At 37.8% G+C, this 26,154-nt stretch overlaps 2 protein-coding genes across 2 annotated transcripts in view; one reads left to right on the forward strand and one right to left on the reverse strand.

Annotated features, from left to right (window-relative positions):
• Positions 1-15,093, reverse strand: part of LOC150089001 (uncharacterized) — a 108,089-nt gene extending 92,996 nt beyond the window's left edge. The window contains exon 1 of the mRNA XM_090370375.1: positions 14,741-15,093. The gene's annotated coding sequence lies outside the window, so the exon portion shown is untranslated. The remainder of the gene's footprint in view (positions 1-14,740) is intronic.
• Positions 15,094-21,023: 5,930 nt separating this feature from the next.
• The window catches only part of LOC150089002 (uncharacterized), a 56,761-nt gene continuing 51,630 nt past the window's right edge, over positions 21,024-26,154 (forward strand). Inside the window, exons 1-2 of the mRNA XM_090370376.1 lie at positions 21,024-21,086; positions 21,238-21,292. Coding sequence (XP_090226502.1) covers positions 21,024-21,086; positions 21,238-21,292 — 118 coding nt within the window. The remainder of the gene's footprint in view (positions 21,087-21,237; positions 21,293-26,154) is intronic.

Below are 26,154 nucleotides of genomic sequence, written 5' to 3' on the forward strand. Positions count from 1 at the left end.
CAAGTGACAGAAGATTAAAATGAGGCTTGCTTCCAGACTTGTATTCGGTACTCAAGATGCAGCCTTACCACTGCCTTATACAGTCAGATAAACACTTCCTTGTCCCTCACAACAAAATTACCACGTCATTGACAGAACTCCCACGAGCTATCTGAGTGGCCTGTCTACTCTGCTAAATGAACTTCATGTGAGATTGTACAGAAGTAATACCTCCTATGTTTTCCTCAGAAAATTTAATTCCTACAACTATGCCTTTTACATCAATTAATCCTCAATCACTAATAAACACACTATTATTTTTACACAAACACCATCACACTCTATGCACTTCCACCATGTCTGAGTCAGATGCTGTATTCCAATCCTGCAAAAGTCCTTACTCTTGCTCTGGAGGGCTTCACAAAAAGTGCTTGAGCTGTTCATCAACCACAAAATGGTTTCACGGAGTGCATCCTTCAGCAGGTCAAAGAGGTGATAGTCAAAAGGTGCAAAATCCAGGCTACAAGAGGGGTGCACTCCAGTTTTGCAATGGCCTCCATCATGCACAGACTGGTGTGGGGGTTGTGTGTCATGGAGAAGAACCTCATTAAGGTTTTTGTCCAGTCGAACTCTACAGATGTGGTCTTTCAACTTTTTTAACGTTTCCACATATCAATTTGAGTTGATTGTGGTGCCATACTCCAAGAAGTCCACAAGCAAGACCCCATCTTTGTCCCAAAACACTGTCACCATGACTTTACCAACAGAAGGCTGTCTTTTGAACTTCTTGTGAGGAGAATTTTGATGGTGCCACTTCATCAACTATCTCTTGGTTTCCGGGTCATAATGGCGGACCCAGGTTTCGTCATCCGTAATCACATGTGAAAGAAAAACCTCTCCTTCACTCTCATAGCACTGGAGATGTTTTGTACAGATGACTTTCCAGGCTTCTGTGTGCTCATGTGTCAGCATTTTCAGGACCCACTGGTGCAAACCTTGTTGTAGCCTGGTTCCTTTATGATGGTTATCACAGCAGGTTTCTCTATACCTATATCTCTATACTGCATTGCACAATGCGTTGTGATGCAGCAGTCCTCTTTGGTCAGCGCGTCAATCCAGCTCTTGTTGTCTGTAGTCACTGATGTTACTGGCTAGCCACTTCGGGATTTGTCAACAATGTCACTTTCCCCACTCTTAAAGTGTCTTACCCAATGTTTAACTGTACTCACATTTACAGTATTTCACCATAAACATTTTTGAGATGCGTATGGATTTTAATAGCACCAATCACAGCGTCACTGAGTATGGTGAAACTAGAGACCTCTAGCTCAGTGACAGGCAAAATGATCTACGGCACCACATTTGAAAGCAAAAAATCAGGAGGCATTACTTTCATACCAGTCCTTGTACAATTACTCATAGGTCTTCTTCCTTCTCCACTACTAGTTATTAGTTTCATTTTCTACATCAGTTGCTATTTTAACTATTACTGGTCTAAACTATGGATTTAAATATGTTATTTATAAAAGAAAATGATATGAAATTAAAAGCAAGCTTCCATTTTTTTTTTTTTTTTTTTATGTAAACTCCAAACACGAGAGGTATTAGAACCTATAGTACTTAGTACCGTGCTTGGGTTGGAGGTTGAGAAGTTAGTTAGTTAGTTAGTTATTTGGTTTTTTGGAGCATTAGCAACTAAGGCCATATTGCTCCGGGATATGCAGTGGTCATTCCTTGACCTTTCCGCATTCTCCGTATTTGGTGGTGACGGGCTCGAATCCCGGTCTAATCAAGAAGCGTGTGCTACGCACTGCTGCTCCTTCCCACCTGGCTACGGAGGCGCGAGGTTGAGAAGACGAAAGAAGATATTTGTTGACATTGGACTTGAACTTCTGTAGACTGTAACTGTCTACAGAAGTTCAAGTGTAAACTGTCTATATTTAATAATAATACCTAGATTAAGTCAGTGTTAGATTTTTATTTCTTAAATGAACTGAATTTTTTTATTTTTCTGTAATTAACAGAAAAGAAAAGTAAATAACAAATTACTTGTTACCACTTAACTGCTAATTGATTAACTAATAATATATAAAGTAAATGTTTTCATATAACTACACATACCTCCTTATGTAATATTTTACTCTATGTTTTGTAACAGCTCATTAAATGCAACATGTATTTCAAGCTCTGTGATGTAAATCAATTGGTGCAGAGAGTCAATGCTTTCGTAATGCATTTACTTATTTCATTAATATAATAAGAAAATAATCATTATGATCAGTGCTTTTTTTGTAAAAAACATAGGCCGGTACTCATTCTTTGCTATCAGAAAAAATTCCTTGCCAGCATGGCTGGCACGCAGTGGGTGTCAGCCATGCCAGCTGCTTCCGTCTGTTAAGGAGATCATGTGACACTGGGCAGAGTCAGCACCCATCAATCACGGCCGTATCACTAGCAGTCGGAACGCTGTACCCGATACTGAATCTTGACCATTAATTTTATTAACACACAGTTTATTAAGCATAAATTTATTAAACAAGTATATAAAAAATAAGTCAAAAGTGAGTCTTATTTAATAAATAAAAAATAATAAATAAAATGTAAAAATAAGTACCAAGTAAAAAAATAAGTAAAAATAATGAAGTTTTGGTCGAGATTCAGAAACGGGTACCCCTTCCAGACTGTTAGCGATACGGCCGTGATTGACGGGTGCTGACTCCACCCATTGTCACGTGATCTCCTTAATAGACGGAAACAGCTGACATGGTTGATATCCACTGTGTGCCAGCCATGTCACACACTGTTAAAAAAGGTGCCGGTACGCTGTTCCGTCACAAAAAAAAAAACCCCTGATGATTATTATGTATTTGGCAAACTGATAACAAAAAGTGACGGCAAAAAACAAGCATAAAGCAATGACTTATGCATGAATTGAGAACATTTCATTTCTGCACATCTGCTATATTACCCACTCATCCTCCAATCAGCACATGACAATATATATAACGTCCGCTATTCAGCTACAACATGCAAGTATATGGATAACCTATGTAATATGTATATAAAAAAAATAATAATACTAATAACTGCCAGATTTCTATTATGATTCTATGGTTATTGTTATTTATTATGATTATTATGTCTGATGTTAGTGAAATTTGGGATGATACAACAAATCTTTCTAAAAGAACCATATATAAAATTTCATGGGGGTCTGTACAGTGGGAGTTGCGTTGTTACATGTGGACAGGCGGATGGATGGACATGGTGAGGACAATGGGTGCTTACACATATATATGCTAAAGAAAAAAAAACATAAAAATAAATGTATATTTATTTAATTATCTAAATTGCACATTATTTATACATTTTTAAACAATGTGTGCAAATTAACTGTTGTGCATTATTAAATTCTCATCCTTAATATTTGTTTGCTACTTGTTCATTCATTTTGTTCTGTGCTAGCAGACAAGCAACAACAGGGCCCAAAGGGAAGAAAAAGTGAAAATTGAGGAAATTTTATCTATTAAGGTTACTAGATTTTAGTGGTGGAGCATCTCAATTCAGCCCCCAGAATGCCAGCATTCCACGGCTCGGCCAAGGACTACTGAACTGAAGTATTAAATGGAATATTAAAAGTACCATTAATATTTAAATTTTAAACAGCAAATAAATGGGCAGGGTTTTTTTTTTTTTTTTTTCAAAGTTTAATCATTCTCCAATTAGACATAATTGTTCTTACTTTATAATTTTACATAGACGAAGAAGTTTTAAGCTTTGGACAAGATGTGAAGGATATCACATGCCAAAATTTCAAGAATAATACTATAGTTACTAGTTGTTATTGTAATGGTACTTCAAAACATAATTGAGGTTAAATATGAAAAATGCTTGGGTAGCAGTTAGAAATGGTCATACACTTGAATTTGTTTTAACTAGGAAAAAAATTCAGGCAGCTTCATGTCATTACCTATCATGGAGTTGAGTGACAAAGGTTGTTGCAGATCTCAGAGGAAGCTAAAAGAAATTATTATTATTATTATTATTATAATCCATATGGTGCAAGAAAGCCTAAGGCTTATGCTGCACCGAACAAAAAAAAAAAAAAAAAATTGAGAGAGAGAGAAGTAAAAAGGAATCACCAAGAAAGAGAAGAATGATGATATCCAGTTCAGGATCCTGGGTGTGCCAAGCCCATACTCACCAGATTTGAGCCCCTGGAGCAATCACACATCGTTGAACAAGGTACATTCGATGAGTATATGCTTTACCATTAGTGGTGCCAAGCAGTGCATACATTGGGAGGATCATGCCCACAGTGTGTTTATTCCCCCTACCCGCTGTTTTAACCCGATATGAAAACGACTTCTACAGACAGTGTGTGTTATCGGTAGTTGCAGTAGAAGTCATTTTCCTATTGGGTTAAAACAGCGGGAAAGGGGGGATAAACACCCTAAGACTGAGGCAGTCTGGAGGGTGTACCCGTAAGTAAATTTCAGCTGCGAAGGCATTACACTCAGAGGCAGTACACTAATGTAGAGCTGCTGGTACGAGTACAGAGAAGGGCAACAAGATTAGTGAATGGAACAAAGGGGTACTCTTACGAAGAAAGGCTTAAGTTTTGCAAATTACAGTGTCTGAAGACTAGGCACCAGCGAGGTGATCTGATAGAGGTGTATAAAGCCTTGAATGGTTTGAGCATGCTCAATGCTGATGGGATTCTTCCTCTTGCTCAGAATAATCACCTGAGAAGGTATAAATTCAAATTGAGGAAAGACAGATGTAGGATAGACGTGCAGAAATTTGCCTTTAGCCAGCGGGTAGTTGGTTGGTGGAACAGACTTCCATCCCTTGTCATGGAAGTTGATAGTCTAAATAAATTTAAAGCTCAGCTGGACAGGTATTTCGAATGAACAGAGGAGTGAAGTGGAAGTGGGATTTTTTTTTTTTTTTTTTTTTTTTGGCTGATGCTGCATAAGCTTGCTTTCTTGCATCATATGCCTCTACTAATGCTAATGAACTCCAATAATCTGCTTTTAATAATGAGAAAAAACTAATCGATACATCGTTATCAACTTCTACTGCCATTACCAATAACAAGCACCACCTGTTTACTGAGAATGCAGAGAGAAGCTGCGGTACCAGGAAAAACTTTTGACAGCTAAAAGTTTCCCATGTTGGCTTTCTTTACCTTTGCCACTAGTACTAATACTAATATATAATGCTAATAATATAATACCAATACTTACTAGTACTAATACTAGATGGCAGATGACTCTCATCAACTGGTGCAATAGCATTACTTTGCTTATTGGAGGCCTGACATGGTGAAACCCACGTTTAGTCTCCAGAGCAAGTTTCCAGCATCCCCCCATCTCCTTCAACCCGTGCATGGCACCAGTACTGATACTAATAAAATAACAGTAATAATACAATACTAACACAAAATGGTAGATGACTCTCATCAACGGTGAAATACCACCACTTTGCTTATTGTAAGCTTGAAGTGGTGAAACCCATGTTTAGTCTCCAGAGCAAAGTTTCCAGCATCCCTTCCCTCCCTCCCCATTAACCCATGCATGGTACTAATATAAAATAAACATTAATAATACAATGCTATAATATAATACTACTACAATATACAATGCTATAATATAATACTACTACAATATACAATACATAATATAATACAATATACAATACATAATATACTACAATATATAATACTACTATAAATCCTATCTTGTTGATAGGATATCCAATTTATAAATAGGATATCCTATCCTATTTATAAATCCTATAAATCCCATGTTGCAACTTGGTAATCATCAAAGATCTGCTGGATTCTGGGGTTCACTGGTATATCCTGTAAATGCAAATACAAATAGAAATGCCAGACACCTAGCCACTTGTATTATATACAGGTCCAGATCTTTTATTCAGACTATAAACTTCTCATCTGAGAAGTTTAAATCAATGGAAGTAACTGTGGCAACCTCACACTCATTCCTTCTGTTCTCACTGCAAAATATCCTTCCCAGCATATACACTTTCACTCTTTGTTAAACATTTAGAAAATCCTCTTAGACTGCACTATAAAACTGACAGGACTGCAGCCTTTATCTTTCTCAAATTTATCATTAGCTCTGCATAGGAAACAACACCAACTTAAATTAATTCTTCAGTTGTTATAAACAAATTCACTTATGTGACTAATTAACCAGTCTCCCTCTCAGTAGAATATAAACAGGTGCAATATGATGTTGCAGCCCTATGCTCTTGCAGGACTAAGCCTCAGCCCCAACAGCAGAAACACTAAATTCAATAACATAGAAATGACAGGCAATTGTTTACTAGCAAATGTTTTTGAGCCTGATATTGGTATCAGGCTCAAAAACAGGTAAGGATTTCACATAACCCAGAGAGCAAAGAATGGGGGAAAAGGAGTAAAGTATAAGAATGCAAGGAAGCAGAAAGTAAATTCAGGAAGCTTCAATGGAACCAAATCAGTACCAAGTGGGAATAGTGAAGTGGAGTTGAACTAGTGTGAATTTGTTTTTTTCTTGGCTGATGCTACATAAGCTTGCCTACTTGCATCATTTGCCATTACTCTTATTACTAATACTAACACCAGGTGGTAGATGACTCTCAACTGGTGCAATACCACCACTTTGTTTATGGGAGGCTTGAAGTGGTGAAACCCACGTTTAGTCTCTAGAGCAAAGTTTCTGGCATCCCTTCTCATCTTGTTCAACCCATGCACAGTACTAAGTACTACAGGTTACAGGTGTTGATACCTTTCATGTTTGGGGTTTCGTAAAGGAAAAAAAAAAATAAAAAAATACTATAGATCATCTTGCAGTAGTGTAGTTTTACAGTATAAACAGATGCATTTTCCCATCTTACTCCATCAAATTTCAATAGACTTATAAATACATAAAGCTCCTAGCACTCATAAAACATATCAATATCGCCTATCTGCTATTTCATTAAATTGCATTCTATAATAATATTTTGTTTCTTGACCTGAAAAGATTATGTCAAGAAAAAAATATTAAATATTCCAGTAAATGGATTTTTATTTTAAGTGACTTAGGGTTACCAGATTTACCAAAATTAAAATTAGCATTAGTAGAGGCATATGATGCAAGAAAGCAAGCTTATGCAGAATCAGCCAAAAAAAAAAAAAAAAAAAAAACTTCCATTTCACCCCTCCGTTTGTTCGGAGGGGTGGAGGAATTCACTTCACCATCAAAAATGATGGTGAAGTGAATATGAGAGGCATAATTCTTTATAAACAAAGCATTTTATGAAATAATTGTACTCTTTATTAAGGAAATTGCAAAAAATAATGAAAAATTAGTACTTAATCATAAATTAAAAATACATAAGGTTTAATAATAATCATATGTCATATTAAATATATGTAAGTAACTATAACATAAATAGAAACTTCATTAAATATTAGTATTTATTAAAGAAATGAATATTTAGCACTGCTGCGTACTTCAGATAAGTTTTTTTCTTTCCATATAATAGTCATAAAATTGTACAAAATTAAATTTCACCATTAACCAATTCCTAACAGAATCTACCAAAAGTCTGCTTCTTTTGTCGGCCCACTGACTTTCATTATGCTAAAAATTCTCTCAACATTTTCATTTTGAGCTGGTACTGAAAAACAAAAACTGCATATTTTTAAAAACTAATGTGCTATTATTCCACTGTGCAAAATAACATACCCATTTGTCAGAACAATGTTTCATTCTAAATTCATCATTTCCCTCCATGTCTTTTAAAAAACTATTTAAATTTCTGCTCTGGCAGAACAATAATGCATCATCTATAATCATACCCTTCCTTTACAAATATTCTACAGTTCTTTTCGATTCCCCCCCAATTGGCTTGTTACTTAATTCCCCCCAATTGGCTTGTTACTACTACTTAATTTCATCCACTTTAAATTCCTCCAAAGAGGGCATCCAATTTTTAAATAATGTAAACCTCTTTCATACAGTGGAAGACAAAAAACTGCATCACCTTAAAAAAAGTAACATTTGTAGTGAAACATATAAGATATGTTTAATCACAGTCATTTTGTTTGTCACAAAGCAAAGGTATTGTGTCAGATAATGCTTCTATTGCATCAGAGTAATTGCAAGGTATTGCATCAGCCATTTCTATAAACGCAGCGTTGGAAGGGTATACACACTCATTAGTATCCTGTTTTGCAGAGGTGCAAGCATGGCTCCATATGTTAAGTTGACACCGAGACAAAAAAGTGTAGCTGTTGCTCTGTTCCAGGAAGGGCTTTCTACACGTGTTATTGCTGATAAAACAGGCTGCCACAAGTCAACAGTATCCCGAGTGCTGAAATTAAAGCGTGAAACTGGTGATGTGAAGAGAAGACCTGGATCAGGCCGTAAGAGAGTGACTACGCCTTCTCAAGATCAATATTTGAAATGGCTATGCCTTCGTAATCACCATGCTAGTGCTCCTGATCTAAAACTGGACTTTGAGTTGGCCTCTGGTGTTGAAACAAGTGCATGAACTATCCAAAGATGGCTTTCGGAATGCGGTCTGCATACCTATCGGCCCAAGAAGAAGCCTTTATTGACCCAACAAATGAGGAAGACGCGACTTGCATGGACTAAAACACATAATTCATGGACAAAAGAGCAATGGGACACCATCTTTTCTGACGAATCGAAATTCAACCTGCATGGCTCAGATGGGAAGCAATAAGTCAGAAGACGAAAGATGAAAATCGGAGGCATACCATCCTGACTGCATAACACCGGCTGTAATGTTCCCCACAGGTCAAATGGTCTGGGGATGCATAACAAGCAAAAGGGTGGGGCAAATTAAGTTTATTAATGGAACGGTGAATGCAGAAACCTACACTGCTATCTTGGAGTGTTTGAAACCCGTTATTAGGGATCACCACACAGACATCCAAAACTGCATTTTTCAACAGGACTCAGTACTTGCCACACAGCAAAATTGGTAAGTTTTATGCTATTTAGATTTAATGATGAGTTTGTCTTCTTGTCTTACAATGCTTTAAACATACTTAACCAATGTTTTTGCTCATTTTTCTCCCTTAAGGTGCAGTCATACCTCAGAAATGTTGGCATTACAGTGTTGGACTGGCCCGGCAATAGTCCAGATTTGAACCCTATTGAAAATTGCTGGTACATAATGTCGTCTAAAATTGCTCAGAAGAAGCCAATAAGTAAGTTTCAGCTGCAGGAGAGCATTGTAAGGGAGTGGTACCATGAAATTGGGCAAACGTATATCCAGAAGTTGATTAACTCTACACCAGATCGTTGCAAAGATGTAATTGCAGCTCAAGGAGGAATAACAAAATATTGAGGACTTATTTTGCAGATTTACAGTACATAATACTACTATGTTAACTCGCCTTTCAGTTTGCGGATAAATGCAATAAAATGTATATTTGGTCGTCATGATTGCCATTTGCATGATTTTTCATATTTCCAGAATTAATCCAAAAACCACAATGCAGCACAAAACACATTATTTGTGAAATTCACAAGTGATGCAGTTTTTTTTTTTTGTCTGCCACTGTATATCTGTACTACTTCTGCCTTTAAATGTTGGATCTTGGTTGATCTACATTGTTTCACATAATTTCTTTAAGTGGAAGAAATTCTTGTAATTTTCTTCCCTCTAATGCACTTTCCACATCTTCCAATATGTCAACAATTTCCATTAAAGCATGTTTTTCATTTTCAATTTTTTTCTATGTTTGAAGGAAAAACATTGACAAGAGAGTGAATAAATCAGAGGTAACACCCATTAATTGGATTTTCAAAATATAATTTTAAAATCACTGGTGGCTGATTCTGCAATAAAAAATAACTTTTAAGAGCTTGTGCATTTGTAAAACCCTGTTTATGCATGGAAATAAAGATAGCCATTTGGTCTTTGAGTGGGACAGTGGAATTTCGCTCGAAGTTTCCCCGACGTGTTATGGTAATACCTAACCTACTCATCAGCTTGCTAACTTTATAAAGCAACACTAAAAAATTTAGTTAGCTGATATTGTAATGTACTGATATTGATTAAAAAAAAAAAAAACAAGAGTACACTTTTTTCTTTTTTTTTATGAAACCTCCAAACACAAGAGGTATTAGAACCTATAGAACCTTAGTACCGTGCTTGGGTTGGAGGCTGAGAAGACGAAAGAAGATATTTGTTGACATTAGACTTGAACTTCTGTAGACTGTAATTTTCAGGATATATGTATGAAGGAAAGTTGTTCCAGAAAACAGCAGTTGAATGAATAAACAAGGAAGATTAAAAGTCGGTTTGGTGAGTTTGAAGTTGGACAGTAAATGGATGTTGGCAGCTCATGTTCGGACTGTTTTGAAAGAGAGAGCGGAAATGATAGAAGCCAATTCAGAAGAACAGTGCCCATGGAAGTATCTGTAGAATAGGCATGCAGCAGAAACAGTACGTCTATGAGAAAGCGAGTGGAGAGACTCTGTTAGAGATGAATCATTAATTAACCTAACTGCCCTCTTCTGAATGGAATCAAGAAGCCTGAGAGACGTTTTGGGGGCACCACCCCAGATGTGGGAACAATATTCCATGGCAGGGCGGATTTGCGATTGAACAGAGTGAACAGCTGTTTGGAAGAAAAGTAATGCCGAGAGCGAAAGAGAAAACCAAGTTTTTTAGATGCAGAAGAAGCAATATTTGTAATGTGCTTGTGCCAAGAGAGATTAGAAGTCAGGGTAATTCCCAAAAGATATATATATCATTTTGCCTAGAAATCGGAGTGTCACCAAAGATAAGCATAGGAGCAGAAGAATCCTTTCTGCGAGACAGGATTGAGTTTTAGAAGGATTGAAATCAACTAAGTTGTCTTTGCCCCACTGGAGAATTACCTGGAGATCGCCATTTAAGGAATTGGTAGCGGATATTCAAGAATTTGAAGCTGATTAAACACGGTAAGGTTTCTCAAAATGGAAAGTGAAACGCAATGCAATGTGAAATCATTGTCAAAACTATGGATAGGATTTCCAGTCAATAGAAGAAGGTCATTAATATACAAGAGGGAAAGAGTGAGGGGAAAGAACTGAACCTTGGGGGACACCAGCATAAGTGAAGAAGTTAGAAGACAGAGAGCCATCTACCATCACCCTCAGTGAGCGATCACAGAGAAAACCGGACAGTTTTATCTCTGATGAATAGTTTTCTACTTCTGTAATTGGATAACGAACTACAAAAAACAGTTGGCAAACCATAAGATGGAAGCTTGTTTAGACTTTTATGACACACATGATCAAAAGCCTTTGAGATATCAAGAGCAACTGCTTGTGTTTCACCGAACTTTTCCAATGAATTTGTCCATATATGAGTAACATAAGCCAGAATATCACCAGTGGATCAACACTGATGGAATTCATACTAGCGATCATTGATCAGATGGAAGGTTTCTAGATAGTTTAAGAGTTGGTGGTTAACTGATTACTTTAGAAAGCGTACAAGCAATTGTAATGGGACAATAATTGTATGGGAGGAATTTGTCACCCTTTTTAGGAACTGGCTGGATGTGAGCAAATTTCCAAGCAGAAGGAAAAACACCTTTGGATTAAGAAAGTAAAAAAAGGTGGCAAAGAACAGGAGTAAGTTCAGGGGCACAGGTTTTGAGAACAAGTGGAGAAATACCATAAAGAACTGGAGCTTCTTAGCATCAAGATTCGTCAAAATCCTTCTGATATCCTTTTGACGGAAGACCACAGGAGGTATTGAATGGAGATTTGGGAATGGTGGAAGGTGTTTTACAAATATCATTAATACATGAGTTGGAAGAAAAATGGAATGCTAGCAAGTCAGCTTTATCCTTGGCTGAAGTGACAACAGAACCATCTGGTTTTGACAGAGGTGGGAGCAGAGATGGGTAAAAGTTGAGGCCAATAGCTTTGACAGGAGACCAGAATGCTCGGCTACCATAAGGACAAGAATCAAGTTTTATACTCTTAGCCTATTCAAAATCTAGTTTGGATTGATTAATAACTGAATTACAATTTTTGTGAGCTTTGGTGTATGCAGAAAATGAAACTGAAGAATTGGAAACAAGCCAATTACGATATGCAACATTCTTCTCTTGAACAGCCATAGGACATTTATTGGAAAACCAAGGTTTAGATAAAGGATGAGATTTTAAAGTGGAGTGCAGAATAAAGGATTCCATTCATACAAGAATAATTTCACTGACATGATCTAAGCAAACGTTGACATCCGAAGTTTTGAAACAGTAATCTGACCAAAGAAAAGAAATCTCGCAGGTCATCCCATTTTGCATTCTTGTAATGCCAAACAACACAAGGTTGGTAATAGCAAGAAATAAAGGCTCCATTGGAGAAGAGACAATCACCAAGTTGTGATCTCAGATGCCTAAAGGACCACTCATTTCGACTGTGTACTTAAAATATTTGTTTGTGAAAAAAGATCAAGTGTGTTGGTTAGGATTGTCCGGTATTTTTGTAGGTAAATGAACAATCTGTGCAAGGTCATTAGTAATTGCTAAAGCCTCAGCATCTCGACCATCTGGGTCGGTGTGCTAGAAAACGGAAGCCAGCTGGAATTGTGAACATTAAAATCACCAAGGAAAATTACCACACTGTTAGGAAAGTTGAACTGGAGAAAGTCAAGTTGAAAAGAGAGGAAGTCAGAGCTCCAAGTGATTGGTGGAGTTGGGAGAACGGTAGAGACAACATATGAATTTGACACAATGAGGTAGAGTGATTTTAAGCCAGAGAAGATCAAAAAGAGGAGATTCCAAATTATCAAGTCTCTGACAGGGAATATGAATAGACATATGCACAAGTACCACCTTCGAGGTGAAAGGAATCATACAGTGAATAATTTGGGCAACTAAGATGAGCAGTAGTTGAATCAACTGATAACTGCGATTCTGTCAGAAAAAGTACATGGGGTTTGGCACACTGCAACTGGACATCACTGAGATTAGAATTGAGGCCACATATATTTGTGAAATGAACTAGGAAGTGTTTGGGAGGTTTAGATATTTTCACAGATAAGCTTATTCTATTAGTTGGACAATTCATGGTGTATTCAATTGTAAGAAAAAGTTGGGAGGAAATGCTGTATGAAGTAATGAAATTTTTCGATATGGCGTACACATGGTACGAATATACCCAGATTCTTGACATAACGTGGCTTCGACAATGCTCTCCCCCCCCACATACACACTACTCGGACTCACTCCAGTCACTATCTGGCAGAGTAGAGATAGCAAGATTATACACTAGCTGATCCGGAAGCCTCCTAAAGAGTTACCAATAGGTTTGGTCAGGTGTACAAACAAGCGGCCGGCCTGCGAACACTGTTTTAGAGCTGTAACCTCAAAATGTAAGGAAGATTAGATCTCGTCATGATGTTAATCATAACCTCAAAAGTCAGCAGTCATACTGCATGATGGAAGAGATGGGGAAGGGTTGACTGCAACTTAGCTCTGGAGACTAAACATGGGTTCCACCACTTCAAGCCTCCAATAAGCAAAGTGGTGGTATTGCACCGGTTGATGAGAGTCATCTACCACCTAGTATTGCCTGGTAAACACAGAGGGGCGGCATTCCTATACGTGGTGTGAGCACCACACCTCGATCCCTGCTTACGTTGGTTCACACCTGGGTAGTCACCCACAGTGTGCTTGTGCATGTGGGTTATACACAGGATTACTAACAGTCCCACCATCGTGAAGGTGCAAGCAGAGGATTTGGCTGTCACAGACTGTCCGGACTTTGCCAAAATTAGGTCCACTTGACTTGAATGTCACCTGAATATCAGTTCCATCAGTGTTTTAGACTCCCAGGTAGAAAGTACAGCCTGTCTGGCATATCTGAGAGAATGTCTGTGACAACCTCAAGGACCACTTGGTATCGAAATGTGAAAAGTAAGAGTATACAATTTTAAGGCATCAAAAAGAGTACGTCTGGTAACCCCCCATGGGGGAAAGTTATTTTTATTATTATTAGCCATATGGTGCAAGGAAGCCTGAGGCTTATGCTGCACCAGCCAAAAAAAAATTTCTGAATTACCCAGAGAGAGAGAGAGAGAGAGAGAGAGAGAGAGAGAGAGAAGTAGAAGGGAATCACCAAGAAAGAGAAGAATGATGATATCCAGCTAAGGACCCTGGATGTGCCAAGCCCATACTCACCAGATCTGAGCCCTTGGGGTTAAATGAGCCCCTGGGGATAACAGATGTTAATATGCTAAAAGTTTTAATAAAAATGCTCTAAAATAATCTGTGAATTCAATTTATTGTGTATATTAAATGCAGTGTCTTCCATATACTGCCGATGTCTGCCACTCAGATCCAAGGATATTACTGGAGCTAAGTAAATTATATGAACAAACTGAACCAATTTCATCTTGATATATATATATTTTTTTTTTTTCTAGGTATACCCCACATTTCAGCTTAAGTCTCAATCTGTTAGTATGACTGTACTTCATTCAATGCAACTATATTCCGTATACATGTCAACCAAATCAAACCAATCCCTTCTATTTCTTAATGCTTAATTTCTGTAAACAGTTAATCGCAAAGCATAATTTTTATTCATTGCACAGCTATTAAATATCCAATATGTTAACTATTTATTGTTTTGTTGTTGGCAGTGACCTCATAATGACGTTAATTCAGTTAGAGGATTATCACGCTACCCATTTTTTTTTTTTAAATTTAATTAATGCAACTCACCTGAAAAACTTTGATTTTGTTATCCACGCTGCTATTCAATTTATTTTTTGCATCTGATCGGTTTCGAAAGTTCTAATATGCCCAAGGCAATCACATCAACGATAATTAGATAACTTTTTTTTTATATATACAAGTGTTAAGTAATGATTTCGCCACAGAGGTTTCATGTCAAATAACGGACTCCCATGAACTCACGGCGAAACGTCTGTAATCATAAAATATAAATAACAAGAGTTGAGGACACCGCCACATTATATTCAAAAGCACCATTTCAATAAAACATCAAACTACACCCAACATCAACGTGTGTAGACGTGGACCATCGGACATAGTACCAATCGTCAACATTTTCACTTAACTCTCGCTCATCCATTTTTCTGTAAGCTTTGAGAGCGAGAGTACCAGCCTAATAAAAAACCGTGGGAAATCTAAAATCTGTCAAATGTTTCAGTATGGCTAAACTACAGATTACTAATTGTGCTATAGTTTCCGTTGTCGGGTTTCTATATTTATTGAAACCTGATTTAATTCTTAGTCAATATACACCCCATTCAATAAAGGTAAGGGCAATCAGTAAAAATATATGAACCACTTCAAACAATTAACTTATTATTTTTTTTAATTATCTGTGTAACGTTTCTGTGGTAAATAATTGCTGCGTTATGAGAGAAGTATACAATTAATTTCAATTTTTATTATATTTATGTCTTATAATATTTCTTTTTCGTTGTAATTCTTTATAAAACTGCAGTTCTGGGTATGCATAAAGGATTGCTCGAAATTATTTTTCTGCTTTAGAATGGAAAGTTGTTTAGGAGCTCAATGATACCATTACAGGACACTAAAGAATACACCCCGGTTGCCAACTGTCCGTAAATTTTGCGTAAACAGTAAAAAAAAAAATAATAATAAATAAAGCTGAAACTAGACGTGTAAAAATATTCATGTACCCATAAAAATACGGTACAAAGAAACTTTTTTTTAAGTTATATAAAATCATATGGGTATTTTCACTTCTAACTTCTTTTTTAAAAGACTTCCCACTGTTTAAAATGTTAATTAAAAATGGTGTAATCAAATAATGCCTCCTTGAAGAAATAGTCCCTAAACTTTCCTTTGTGTCATTCTTCTTCAGTAGATTCCGTATTCATCCATAAGATTGGTGTAGCGAGGAGTTTCTTTGCTGTTTTCAGACAGCAGATGAGTCATTGAGGTGTTTAAGGCTTTGAATGGATTACGCAAAGATCAATGCTGATGGCTTTCTTCCTCTTGCTCAGACTATACACATGAGGGGACACAAATTGAAGAAGGATGGTTGCAGGATAGATGTGTGGAGGTTGCCTTCGGCCAATGGGTGGTTGATTGTCGGAACAAACTTCCATCTGTTGTAGAAGTGGGTAGTTTGCTTAAATTCAAGGAAGAAGACATTATTGGAGGGGATGGACAGGTGATGGAATTTTTTTTTTTTTTTTTTTTTTTGCTCCTGCTTTATAAGCTTGCTTTCTTGCATCATGTGCTACTACTACCAATAATAATAATCATACTTTTTTGCAGGCTATCATTCTGTTGTCTTTCATTATGTGATCTAGATTCTTATCTTTCATTAGACTTTTTTATGTGATTTCGCAGGATGTCATTCCGAAATCTTTCATTAGGTGATCTAAACCTGATTTTAATTTCTTTCTTTTATTTAGGTAGCACCTATTCAGCATTACTTGAAGTCGGCAATAATTCTTTCAAGTGGTTCAATAGTGTTTAGCCGACCGGGCTAGCCAGGTGGGTAAAGTTCCTGCCTGGCAACCTATTCGAACCCCGGTTCGAATCCCGCCTCGGGCTTAGATCAAAGTACTGCAAAAACCTTGGGAGGTGCACTATAGCCACAGAAGCCGATGCGCCAACAACTACAAAAAAAAAAAAATTGTGTTTAATTTCGTAAATTACTGGGACCGTTCTTTTAACGGATTTAAAAAAACTGAAATAACCACTATAGTGGACATTTCAGTTTTTTCAGTCATGCTGGACATACTGGAGTGCACAATATCGTGACTGAATCCATTCTCCCACCCTATTTTTTTTTTGGTCACTTCCTTCAGTAGTGACATGTCTTATTTTAATCGATGCAATGAATAATCTCCTCCACCACACTACGTGAATACATCGTATTCATATGATGCGGGGGGGGGGCGCTGATATGAACTGCATCACATTCATTGAAAGATTAAATGACTACAAAAATAAATTCATTCCTTAATCTTGACAGTCAGCCTATTAATTTCCAATTCCTGGAATAACAGTGGATTTTGATCTCTAAGATATTTCATATTGCAAGCCCCTGGCACTACAGCCTGATGGTTGTTATGTATCAAGTTTAGTGCACAATAAAGATCATTCAAAACGTGTTTTCACCCCTCATTGAAATATCCTGAACAACGTGTGCGTTCATTTTTTTTTTTTAAATCGATCTTAAAATAGTGTATGAGGATTCCTCCCACCGCCTAGGAGGTAAGAAAAAAAAAAAAAAACATGTATTAAATAGGAAATTATGGGAAGCTCAATCGTGTGGTAGATATAAGGTCTGTTCAGAAAGTATTTGGATTATACTCGTTCAATGCTGGGCATTGCAACGAAGCGTAATGTACTTAAATGTCTCATCCTAGCCTCCATGTATTAAGCTGTACACTTGCATACAGCAATTTGTTATTGTCAGCCAATAACTGAATTCTGTGTTTTCCACTTTCATGGAATGTGCCCTTGGGCCAGAAAAGTACAAAAGAAGATACAATGAGTTCCTTTCCATGCTTTTAAATGGTTGACAACAAGACAGCTGCGATGCCAATGTAGAAAGAGTGGCTGCGACATAATTCTTTGTATAAAGTATTTTGGCAGTATATTCGATATTCAATTATACCGAACATCTACTGTGTGATATGTTCAGCTTTCAAGAATATTTTACAACAGTCTGTATGTATCATAATTTATCTTTTCATATATTAATTTCTAAATGTGCTTACATTATAATTAAGATACCTTTGTGCTCTTTTATATATCTCCTAAGGAAAACAACAATTAAGGAAAGAACATTAAGGAAAGTACAGTTAAAATATCATGCAAACAGTACATGGACTGTGATCAAATAACTGAAAGCAATGGTTTATAATCACAAACTTCGGCCCTAGTGCAGTTTCTAAATTGATTCAAGATCTTTTTTTTTTACTTTTCCCCTCCCCTCCTCCGAGCTGAAAGCCCTGGTGCAGTTGCTCTAACTGCACTACACGCTGCCAAACTGCAAACCAACCTGGAATTAAACAAGTAAATCGTGCTATTTACTTGTTCAATAAAAAAACATTTCGCATAAGCGAATAACTTGCATGCAAATTGCTCATGGGAGGTTAAACTGGTGGATATCAGTGTTGGCAAGGCAGCACAATATAGCTTTACATGCTCTTAATGTGGCGAAAATTACCATCTCTGCGGTGGGGAGGGGGAGCGACGGATGGTTTGGTATGGCTTTTAAAGATCACGTACAGAGCCAGAACTTATACTTTTGGCAAGACATGCATCAAAATGCATACCGGGATTTGGGTGGCTAGAGACAATCAGAAGAATAACCGCATAGTTCTGCTTGCAGTTTGCAACTGGCTTATGAATTACTAGCTGGATGGGACTGACTTGATGTTGAAGATTAATCAAAGTGCTATTACAAACCAGAAAAGCAGACTTACAGTTGAAATATCAGAACTTCCTTTCCGCAATGGAAAAATTACATACTCTTCCTTTTGCAAGACTTCTTCAGGGCCAACTTGAAGGGATCGAAATGAGCAAACAGCATAACAGATGATAAGTTTAAATCCTTTCTAGATGATGCAAAAAAGCTGACAACTGAATGGACTTATCATCAATTGGAGTAACAAGAATTCCCCTCGAAAAAGGACGTTTCATAATGAAGATTAAGTGGGAATGATAGAGAAATTTTAGGATCCATTTTCTCAACATTTTAGACAGTGCAATCCAGTCACTGAAACACAGGTTTGAGTTTGATCGTAAAGGTTTAATTCCAATTTCTATACACCTTTAATTACGACAGTAGAAATAAAGACCGAGTGCGTAGCAATGTTATGGATTTAAAAATTCTGCTTAAAAATGTTGGTCAGAATAATCTTCAGCATCGATTTATACCAAGATTTAAAATAGTTGCAAAAAACCATTTCCAAAAACAGAGTATGCAAGGTCGATGTTTGTGGTGAGCAAATGGTGTAGCATGTTGTACGGGCTCAACGGCAGGCCACTGTGCGACAGTTGGCAGCGCAATACAGTTTGCGGAACGCAAAATCAATATCCCAAATGTCAATGCGCCGCACCCATACGTATGGGGCTTCCACAGCAGATGACCCAAGAGACACCCTCTCCTCACCGCTGATCATAGTCGACGGCGAATGCTATGGTGTCAACAACATGCTGGTTGGACACCGGAGGACTAGAAACGAGTGTGCCTGTCGGATGAGTCCAAACACCTGGTGCAATACACCAAATGCCTTCTTGTGTGGCGCAAGTAACACGAGTCCATGGACCCATCGTTGATGGTGCCCACTATTCAGGCAGGTGGCAGTGGTTTCTTAATATGGGACATCTTTTTCTCTCAAGAACTAGAACCCCTGGTTCGTATGGACCAATGTCTCACTGGTGAGTTCTACTGGCAGCTATTAGACCATGTGCAACCTGCCACTTTGCATTTTTTTTTTTTCCCAGCCAGAAACGGGATCTTCCAAGATCGTAATCAGCCATGTCATCGGTCTCACACTGTGCACGAGTGGTTCGAGGAACACAGCGAAGATATTATCCATCCTGATTGGCCTCCAACTTTGCCTTACCTCAATCCAACTGAACGCCTGGGGGATATTTTGGAACGGAAGTGTGGCGTATGGACACGCAACCGTCATCTATTCCGACACTGTGTAAAGCCTTGCAGGCAGCATGGAACTGTGGTTGACACCACAGTTCTCTTATACAAAGATAGTGCGGATGACAAAGAAAAGTTGGTTCAGGGTGCTACAGCCCTTTGGGCTGGCTGTGCCTCTAGCAGCACTTAGGGAAGCTTCTTGACAAGGGTCCACCAGATCACTGCCAGTTCTGGCTGTCACTCATAGTTTATGCTTCTCCACAGCACTTAGTTGAATGGTATTATGAATGGCTGCTATATTTGATGCAATGGCCAAGCATGCTGTGAATGTGTTGTATTACTGTACAATTATAACACCCACCCTCTCACACAGAGAACTGGGGATATTTCATTGAAATATGATTAAATATTCTCCCCACATAAATTCTCTTTCTCTAAATTATTACAACAGAATTTCCCCCCTTCAGGAAGTTCTGAAAGTTGAGCGTTTTTTCACACAGATGAAAATGCGAATACTACCTGGACTTTGGTCAAGACTTTAAAGACTTAACCCTGACCATTTGCTTTAAAGTAATGGTCTCTGTTCATTGTGTTGCTCCTCCCAACAAACAAAAGGTAGTAACCATTTTGCCAGCCCTTTGGGGGTGCAGCTTTTTTCATGTTAGTCCCCCCTTACTACAAGTGAAGCAGTGGTTTAAAAAAAGAAGTTAAATTACCTGAATTCTACACCAGAGGGAAGTGAATTTGCTGGTTTAATTAAAGTAGACACATTTTCTTATCAAATTTAAACAACTCTTAACTTTATTTCTCCGATGCCTTTAAAGGTCTACTGTAAACTTTAATTCATAATTAATTTGTAGCTGATATGAATTTGTGCCAAGACCCCAAGGAGTCAGTATATCATGCCAATAAACTTCTAGTTCTGTGGTCTGTTGTGTGTTTTGCTGCATTAAAAACTGTGGTTCTTGCCCGAGATACAATAACTAAACCACGTTACGCAAAAAATCCGCCAGTTCCACTCCATACGGGACCCAGGGCCGGCCCCAATATTTGCTGAGTCCTATTCAATAATTACTTGCGGGGCACTGTTTATTTCCCTACCTCCAAGTTAAAAACAATACAGATATTACTGAAAGTGAGTATAACATAAAAATTTCAATTTTAAATAACGTCCTATATTCGATATCAAACGTACATTGAGAATGAAGTACTGTATACGCTCTACTTCTAGCAATTTTCATGTCGACTCGCGCAAGCGCTCTTGAAGTGACAATAATGTTGGTAAGACTGCGGTGGAGCCCACCGCAGTCTTACCAACGTTGATAGATATGCGCAAAAGACGATGATATTTAAGCACGGGGCCCTGTTTTACAGAATCGGTTGAAAATGCTTGTGGTGGCCCTGACGGGAACTAACAGTGTGACAGAACTGCGATTCTACCCGATAACGGTAATTAAATGGGTAAAATGTGGAGGAAAACAAAGTGAAGAAAAAATATTGTGGGACTGAACTACATAATATGAATTTAAGAAATAAAGTTGCAATTTTGTTTTAAATTAGTTGGAGTAACCTTCCTTAATTCGTTTCATTTGTTTTTCAGGTTAACAGTACAGTTAACTTCTTAAAGCAAACTCCTAAAAACTTATCGACTGCAGGTGAGCATATATATAATGAATTAATATTAATCCATTTTAAATAAACAACCTGTAAATGTTAAACACATTAAGCAATTATTTTCTTTTAAGTTGAGCAAGCACTATTTTTGTAAGCTTCCCTAACCAATTAGTAAACACTAAATATTCCAGTTAGATACTCTGGTTTTTTCAATTGTTTTGAAGAGGATATGGACCTTTTCGAAGGGAATTAACTTCAGCAGGCTTTAACAAATTATCAAAAAGTTATTGTGTGCCAATAAGACTGAGCAACTTTCTTTTTATGAAAACCCCAAATACGACGGGTATTAGAACTCATAGTACTTGGTACCGTGCATGGATTGGAGGGTGATAAAATGAAAGAAGATATTTGTTGACATTAGACTTGAAATTTAGTAGATTGTGATTTTTAGGAAATATGTATGAAGGAATTCCAGTAAACGGAAACTGAATGAATAAATGAGGAAGAATAAAAGTTTGTTCTATGAGATAAAGTAAGTTTGAGAGTAAAAAGATGTTGACTGGTTACAGCACGTGTTTGGACTGTTTTGACAAAGAGAGCGGGAATTATAGAAGCCAATTCAGAAGAACAGTGCCCATGGAAGTAGCAATTGAAAAGGCATGCAGCAAAAACTAAGTGTCTATGAGACAGAGTAGAGAGACTCTGTTGGAGATAAGTCATTAATTAATCTAACTGGCCTCTTCTGAATGAAATCTAGAAGCATGAGAGAGGTTTTGGAGCACCCACCGTCCCAGATGTGGGAACAATATTCCGTGGTCGGGAGGATTCCTGATTTGTACAGAGTACAGCTGTTTGAAAGAAAAGTAACGCACAGAAAACCCAGTTTTTTCGATGCAGAAGCAGCAATATTTGTAATGTGATTATGCCAAGAGAGATTACAAGTCAGGAAATCGGAGTGTCATCGTAGGAGCAAAAGAACCTTTTTGCGGGATATAAGATGAGACTCAGTTTTAGAAGGATTGAAATCAACTAAGTTATCGTTGCTCCCACTGGAGAATTACCTGGAGATTGGCATTTAAGGAAATGATAGTGGATATTCGACAGGTTGAAGTTGTTTGAGCAGTGCAAGGTTTCTCAAACTGGAAGGTGAAATACAAAGTGCTATCATCAGCAAAACTATGGATAGAATTTCGGGTCAAAGGAAGAAAGTCGTTAATATACAAGAGGAAAAGAGTGGGGGGAAGGAACTGAACCTTGGAGAAAACTGGATACCCAATTACAAAAAACAGTTGCTTATGGCTTGCCAACTGTAAAACCATGCATAAATTTAAAGCCAAAAGGCTTTAAGCTATAAGAATTGTACACCCAGCGTGTGAGTAGGCGAAAGCATTACTTTTATAGCCATAACGTAAAAAAAAAAACAAAAAACCCCAAATTCCTACAGAACATGTAGGTAACAGGGCCGTATTTATAACTAGGTGGATGAGGCGCCAGCGGTTGGCCCCCTCACTTCTGGGATTTACCCTTGCTCGGAGTTTCCGTTAACAGTGATTCTTTGAATACGTATTATTCGAAGAATCAGAAGAAAAAGGTGTTCTAATAGCTGAAAATAAATGATTTAATTCAAAGAAATATTTATTCAAATTACTATATTTCTGTCAAAATTTTTATCTATATTTACACAGATTTATATGATTCAAATAAATCTTTCTCTCCACATACGAGTGTGCGAAAAATATTTAGCGCGCCTCACTTTGCCCCAGAGCTAACACACTGTAGAATCTACAGTGTGTTAGCTCTGGGGCAAACACATGTCTTCCATCTACAATGTAGATGGAAGACATGTGTTTTTTTTTAATGGGCGGCACCTGCAACGTCAGTTCATCTACGTCTCGTATCTCTGTGAAGAACAATACTTGTATAGAAGGGCCAGAAATGAGTAGTGTATGTTTGTGTGTGTTCTGTTCTGGCCTCTTGGCTACCCAGAAGCATCAGTCACCTGGAACGATGATTCTGGGTACTCGTCCACAACACTGGACATATGTTTTTGTAAAGGGCGGCTCCTTGAATGTCAGTTCATCTCCGCCTCGTATCTCTGTGAAGAACGGTATTACTACAAATGGGCCAGATGTGTGTGTGACGGAGGTTTGTGTGTGTTCTGTTCTGGCCACTTGGCTACCCAGAAGCATCAGTCACCTGGACAGATGATTCTGGGTACTCGTCCACACCACGGGAAGGTGGGCCAGTCCCAATAGTGCTCGTGATTCCTCAATTCGAGACTCTGACCCACCTGATGTTGCCAAAAGGTGGGCCAGATTCCTCTGGGGGCCCACTCCAGGGGGAAAAGGGGGGAGGAGAGAGGAGTTCCCGCGGCGTATTAAAAAGAAAAGAAAGAGGTTCCCGTAGTGTATTAAAAAAAGAAAATAATAAAAATAAGAGATTCCCGTGGCGTATTAAAAAAAAAAAAAAAAGAGGTTCTCGTGGCGTATTAAGAGTAAAAAAAATAAGAGAGGTTCCTGTGGCGTATTTGAAAAAAAAGAGATTCTCTCTCCCCTTCTTTTTTTAACACGCCACGAATTGAAAAAAAAAAAAAAAAAAGTTGAGATTTATTCATCTACAGCAAAATCTATTGTTTTATAAACTGGTGAAGACACAGCCAGACAGTTCGTCGTAAACATCAAATTGAATGTCCAGTTGGGTTCGGGCCAGAGGCGTGAATAACTGCTGTCATCTGAGACGGTACAAGTCTTCCCATAAAAGCTTATTTTGCAAAAGACTGCAGCGCTCGGTTGTTATTAGCATCCTGCACCAACATTGACTCTTGAGCAGTGGAAAGATTAGGCACTAATTCCCTAAGCCTGGCCCTAGAATCAGTATAGTTTGGACATGAATACAGTACATGTTGCCAGTCTTCAACCTGTCCACACTGATATAGATCTGTTGTTGACAACCTAAATGTATATAATTTCATGTTCATCGAACCGTGACCAGTCAGAAAGTATGAAGTAAACATATCCACACTGAACCAGACATTAATCTTCTTGTTCTTCAATGTGTAGGCCTCGGGAAAGAATTTTCTCGTAACACAGCCAACTGATGAAGCGTCCCATCTAGATTGCCAAAGGGATATTAGTTCATTCCAAATTCTTTTACGTTCATGTTTGACATCCGAGTCTAAATTAATTGCGATTCCAAAGAGTTCTGGGGGAAATTTTATGTTTTAGTCTGTAGTTTAATCCTCTACAGATCACGTGTAAGTCGAGAGGCAGAAAACCCGCCAGGACCTGAAGTGCGGCCGTTGAGACTGTGCAGCAGGCTTTCAAAACACTTAGTAACATTATTCTCTGAAATGTCATCAGTTTTGCTTTGAACTTTACAATTTTGACCCTATGGAACCATGCGCCTGCAGCACAGGCCACCACAGAGACGAACGCAGCTATATAGTAGAGCCTCAAGGATCGTCTGGAGAGGCCCCCACTCATTTCGAGAAACTCTACTGCAGCATTGGCAAAGCGTTTAAATTTTGCACCAAGGCTTGACAAATATGCCCACAGGAAGGTCAGCCAGATCCAATGGAGCTCGCACTGTCTCAATTCGAGACTCTGACCCACCTGATGTTGGCAAAAGATGGGCCAGATTCCGCTGGGGGCCTAATCCAGAGGGAGGAGGGGGAGTTCCCGTGGTGTTATTTAAAAAAAATTACACACACACCCACACATATAATAAATAAAATGATATATATATAAAAATTAAAAAATAGTAATATTAAATTAAAATAATAATAAATAAAACATTATACTTCATATGCGTAGATCCTATAACAGTTAACATCCTTTATGGTAGACAATACCTTATCGCCAAACTAGGCTTTGTACAAATAAACAGATGGCTTAAGTTATCTACACCATATAAGTATCCTGAGCTTGTAACGTACAATGTTCTGTATCACAAGCCAGATCAAAGTCAATCCAAATGTATGCAGCTCAGTTCAAAGTCGAAATATTAATATAAATGGCATCCCAAGACATCTACTGGCCCCTAATACACAATGTGCACAACCTCCAACTAAGGAATGTTGATCCCTATTAAGTAGCTCCACCAGCCAAAGGAGTAGCATTATCCGTAGCCGTATAATTCTTCTTGTGAAAACATCAGGCACAAACTGCTGAAGAGCAACATAATTCTTGTCTCCCACCAGCAAAGTTTCAGGCCCATGAGAGAGTTTAGAAACTGACAACCCAGAAACATCTCTAAAGTCATTATATAGCGGACAATAAAATAAAATATGGCTCCAATGTTAATTTTCTCTGCATTGACAAGCTTCCATCCTAGAAAGACCAAAACGACAGTTTTTCGTTAAGAGATCCATGTCCCGTTAAGAAGAAGGGTGTATATAAGTCTAAAGAGAACCAAACTGGTTTCTGCTTTACACAAAAGGTCACCTCAGAGAAAAAAGTCCTAGTGAGAGATGACGTATGCCAGCGGGTCTGCCACAGATTTATCATTTCATTTCATAAACGATTACGTTCTTGCTTAACATCTGAATAAATATTCAGAACCAAACCCATAAATTCAGTTGATATTTTGTTTTTTTAACCTATAACAAAGACCTCTAAGTTACATGAAGGTCCAACGGCAATACACCTGCAAGAACCTGTAGTGAAGAAGTTTGAAACAGTAAGACAAGATCTTAACATATATAATAATATATGTTAACATATATAATAATGCAGTATAACTTAACCTTGTGAAACAGTACATCTGCAGCATAAGTGGCCCTAGGAAAGAATACGCCGTTATAATAGATTCTCATCGTACGTCTAGAAAGTCCCCAATCTGAAAGAGAAATTTTTACAATAGCACCAGTGAATCTTCTGATCTTTGTTGTTACGTTATTTAAATG

This window comes from Mastigoproctus giganteus, chromosome 3 (assembly GCF_048544385.1).
Source record: "Mastigoproctus giganteus isolate SK-2022 chromosome 3, ASM4854438v1, whole genome shotgun sequence".
Taxonomy (NCBI): domain Eukaryota; kingdom Metazoa; phylum Arthropoda; class Arachnida; order Uropygi; family Thelyphonidae; genus Mastigoproctus; species Mastigoproctus giganteus.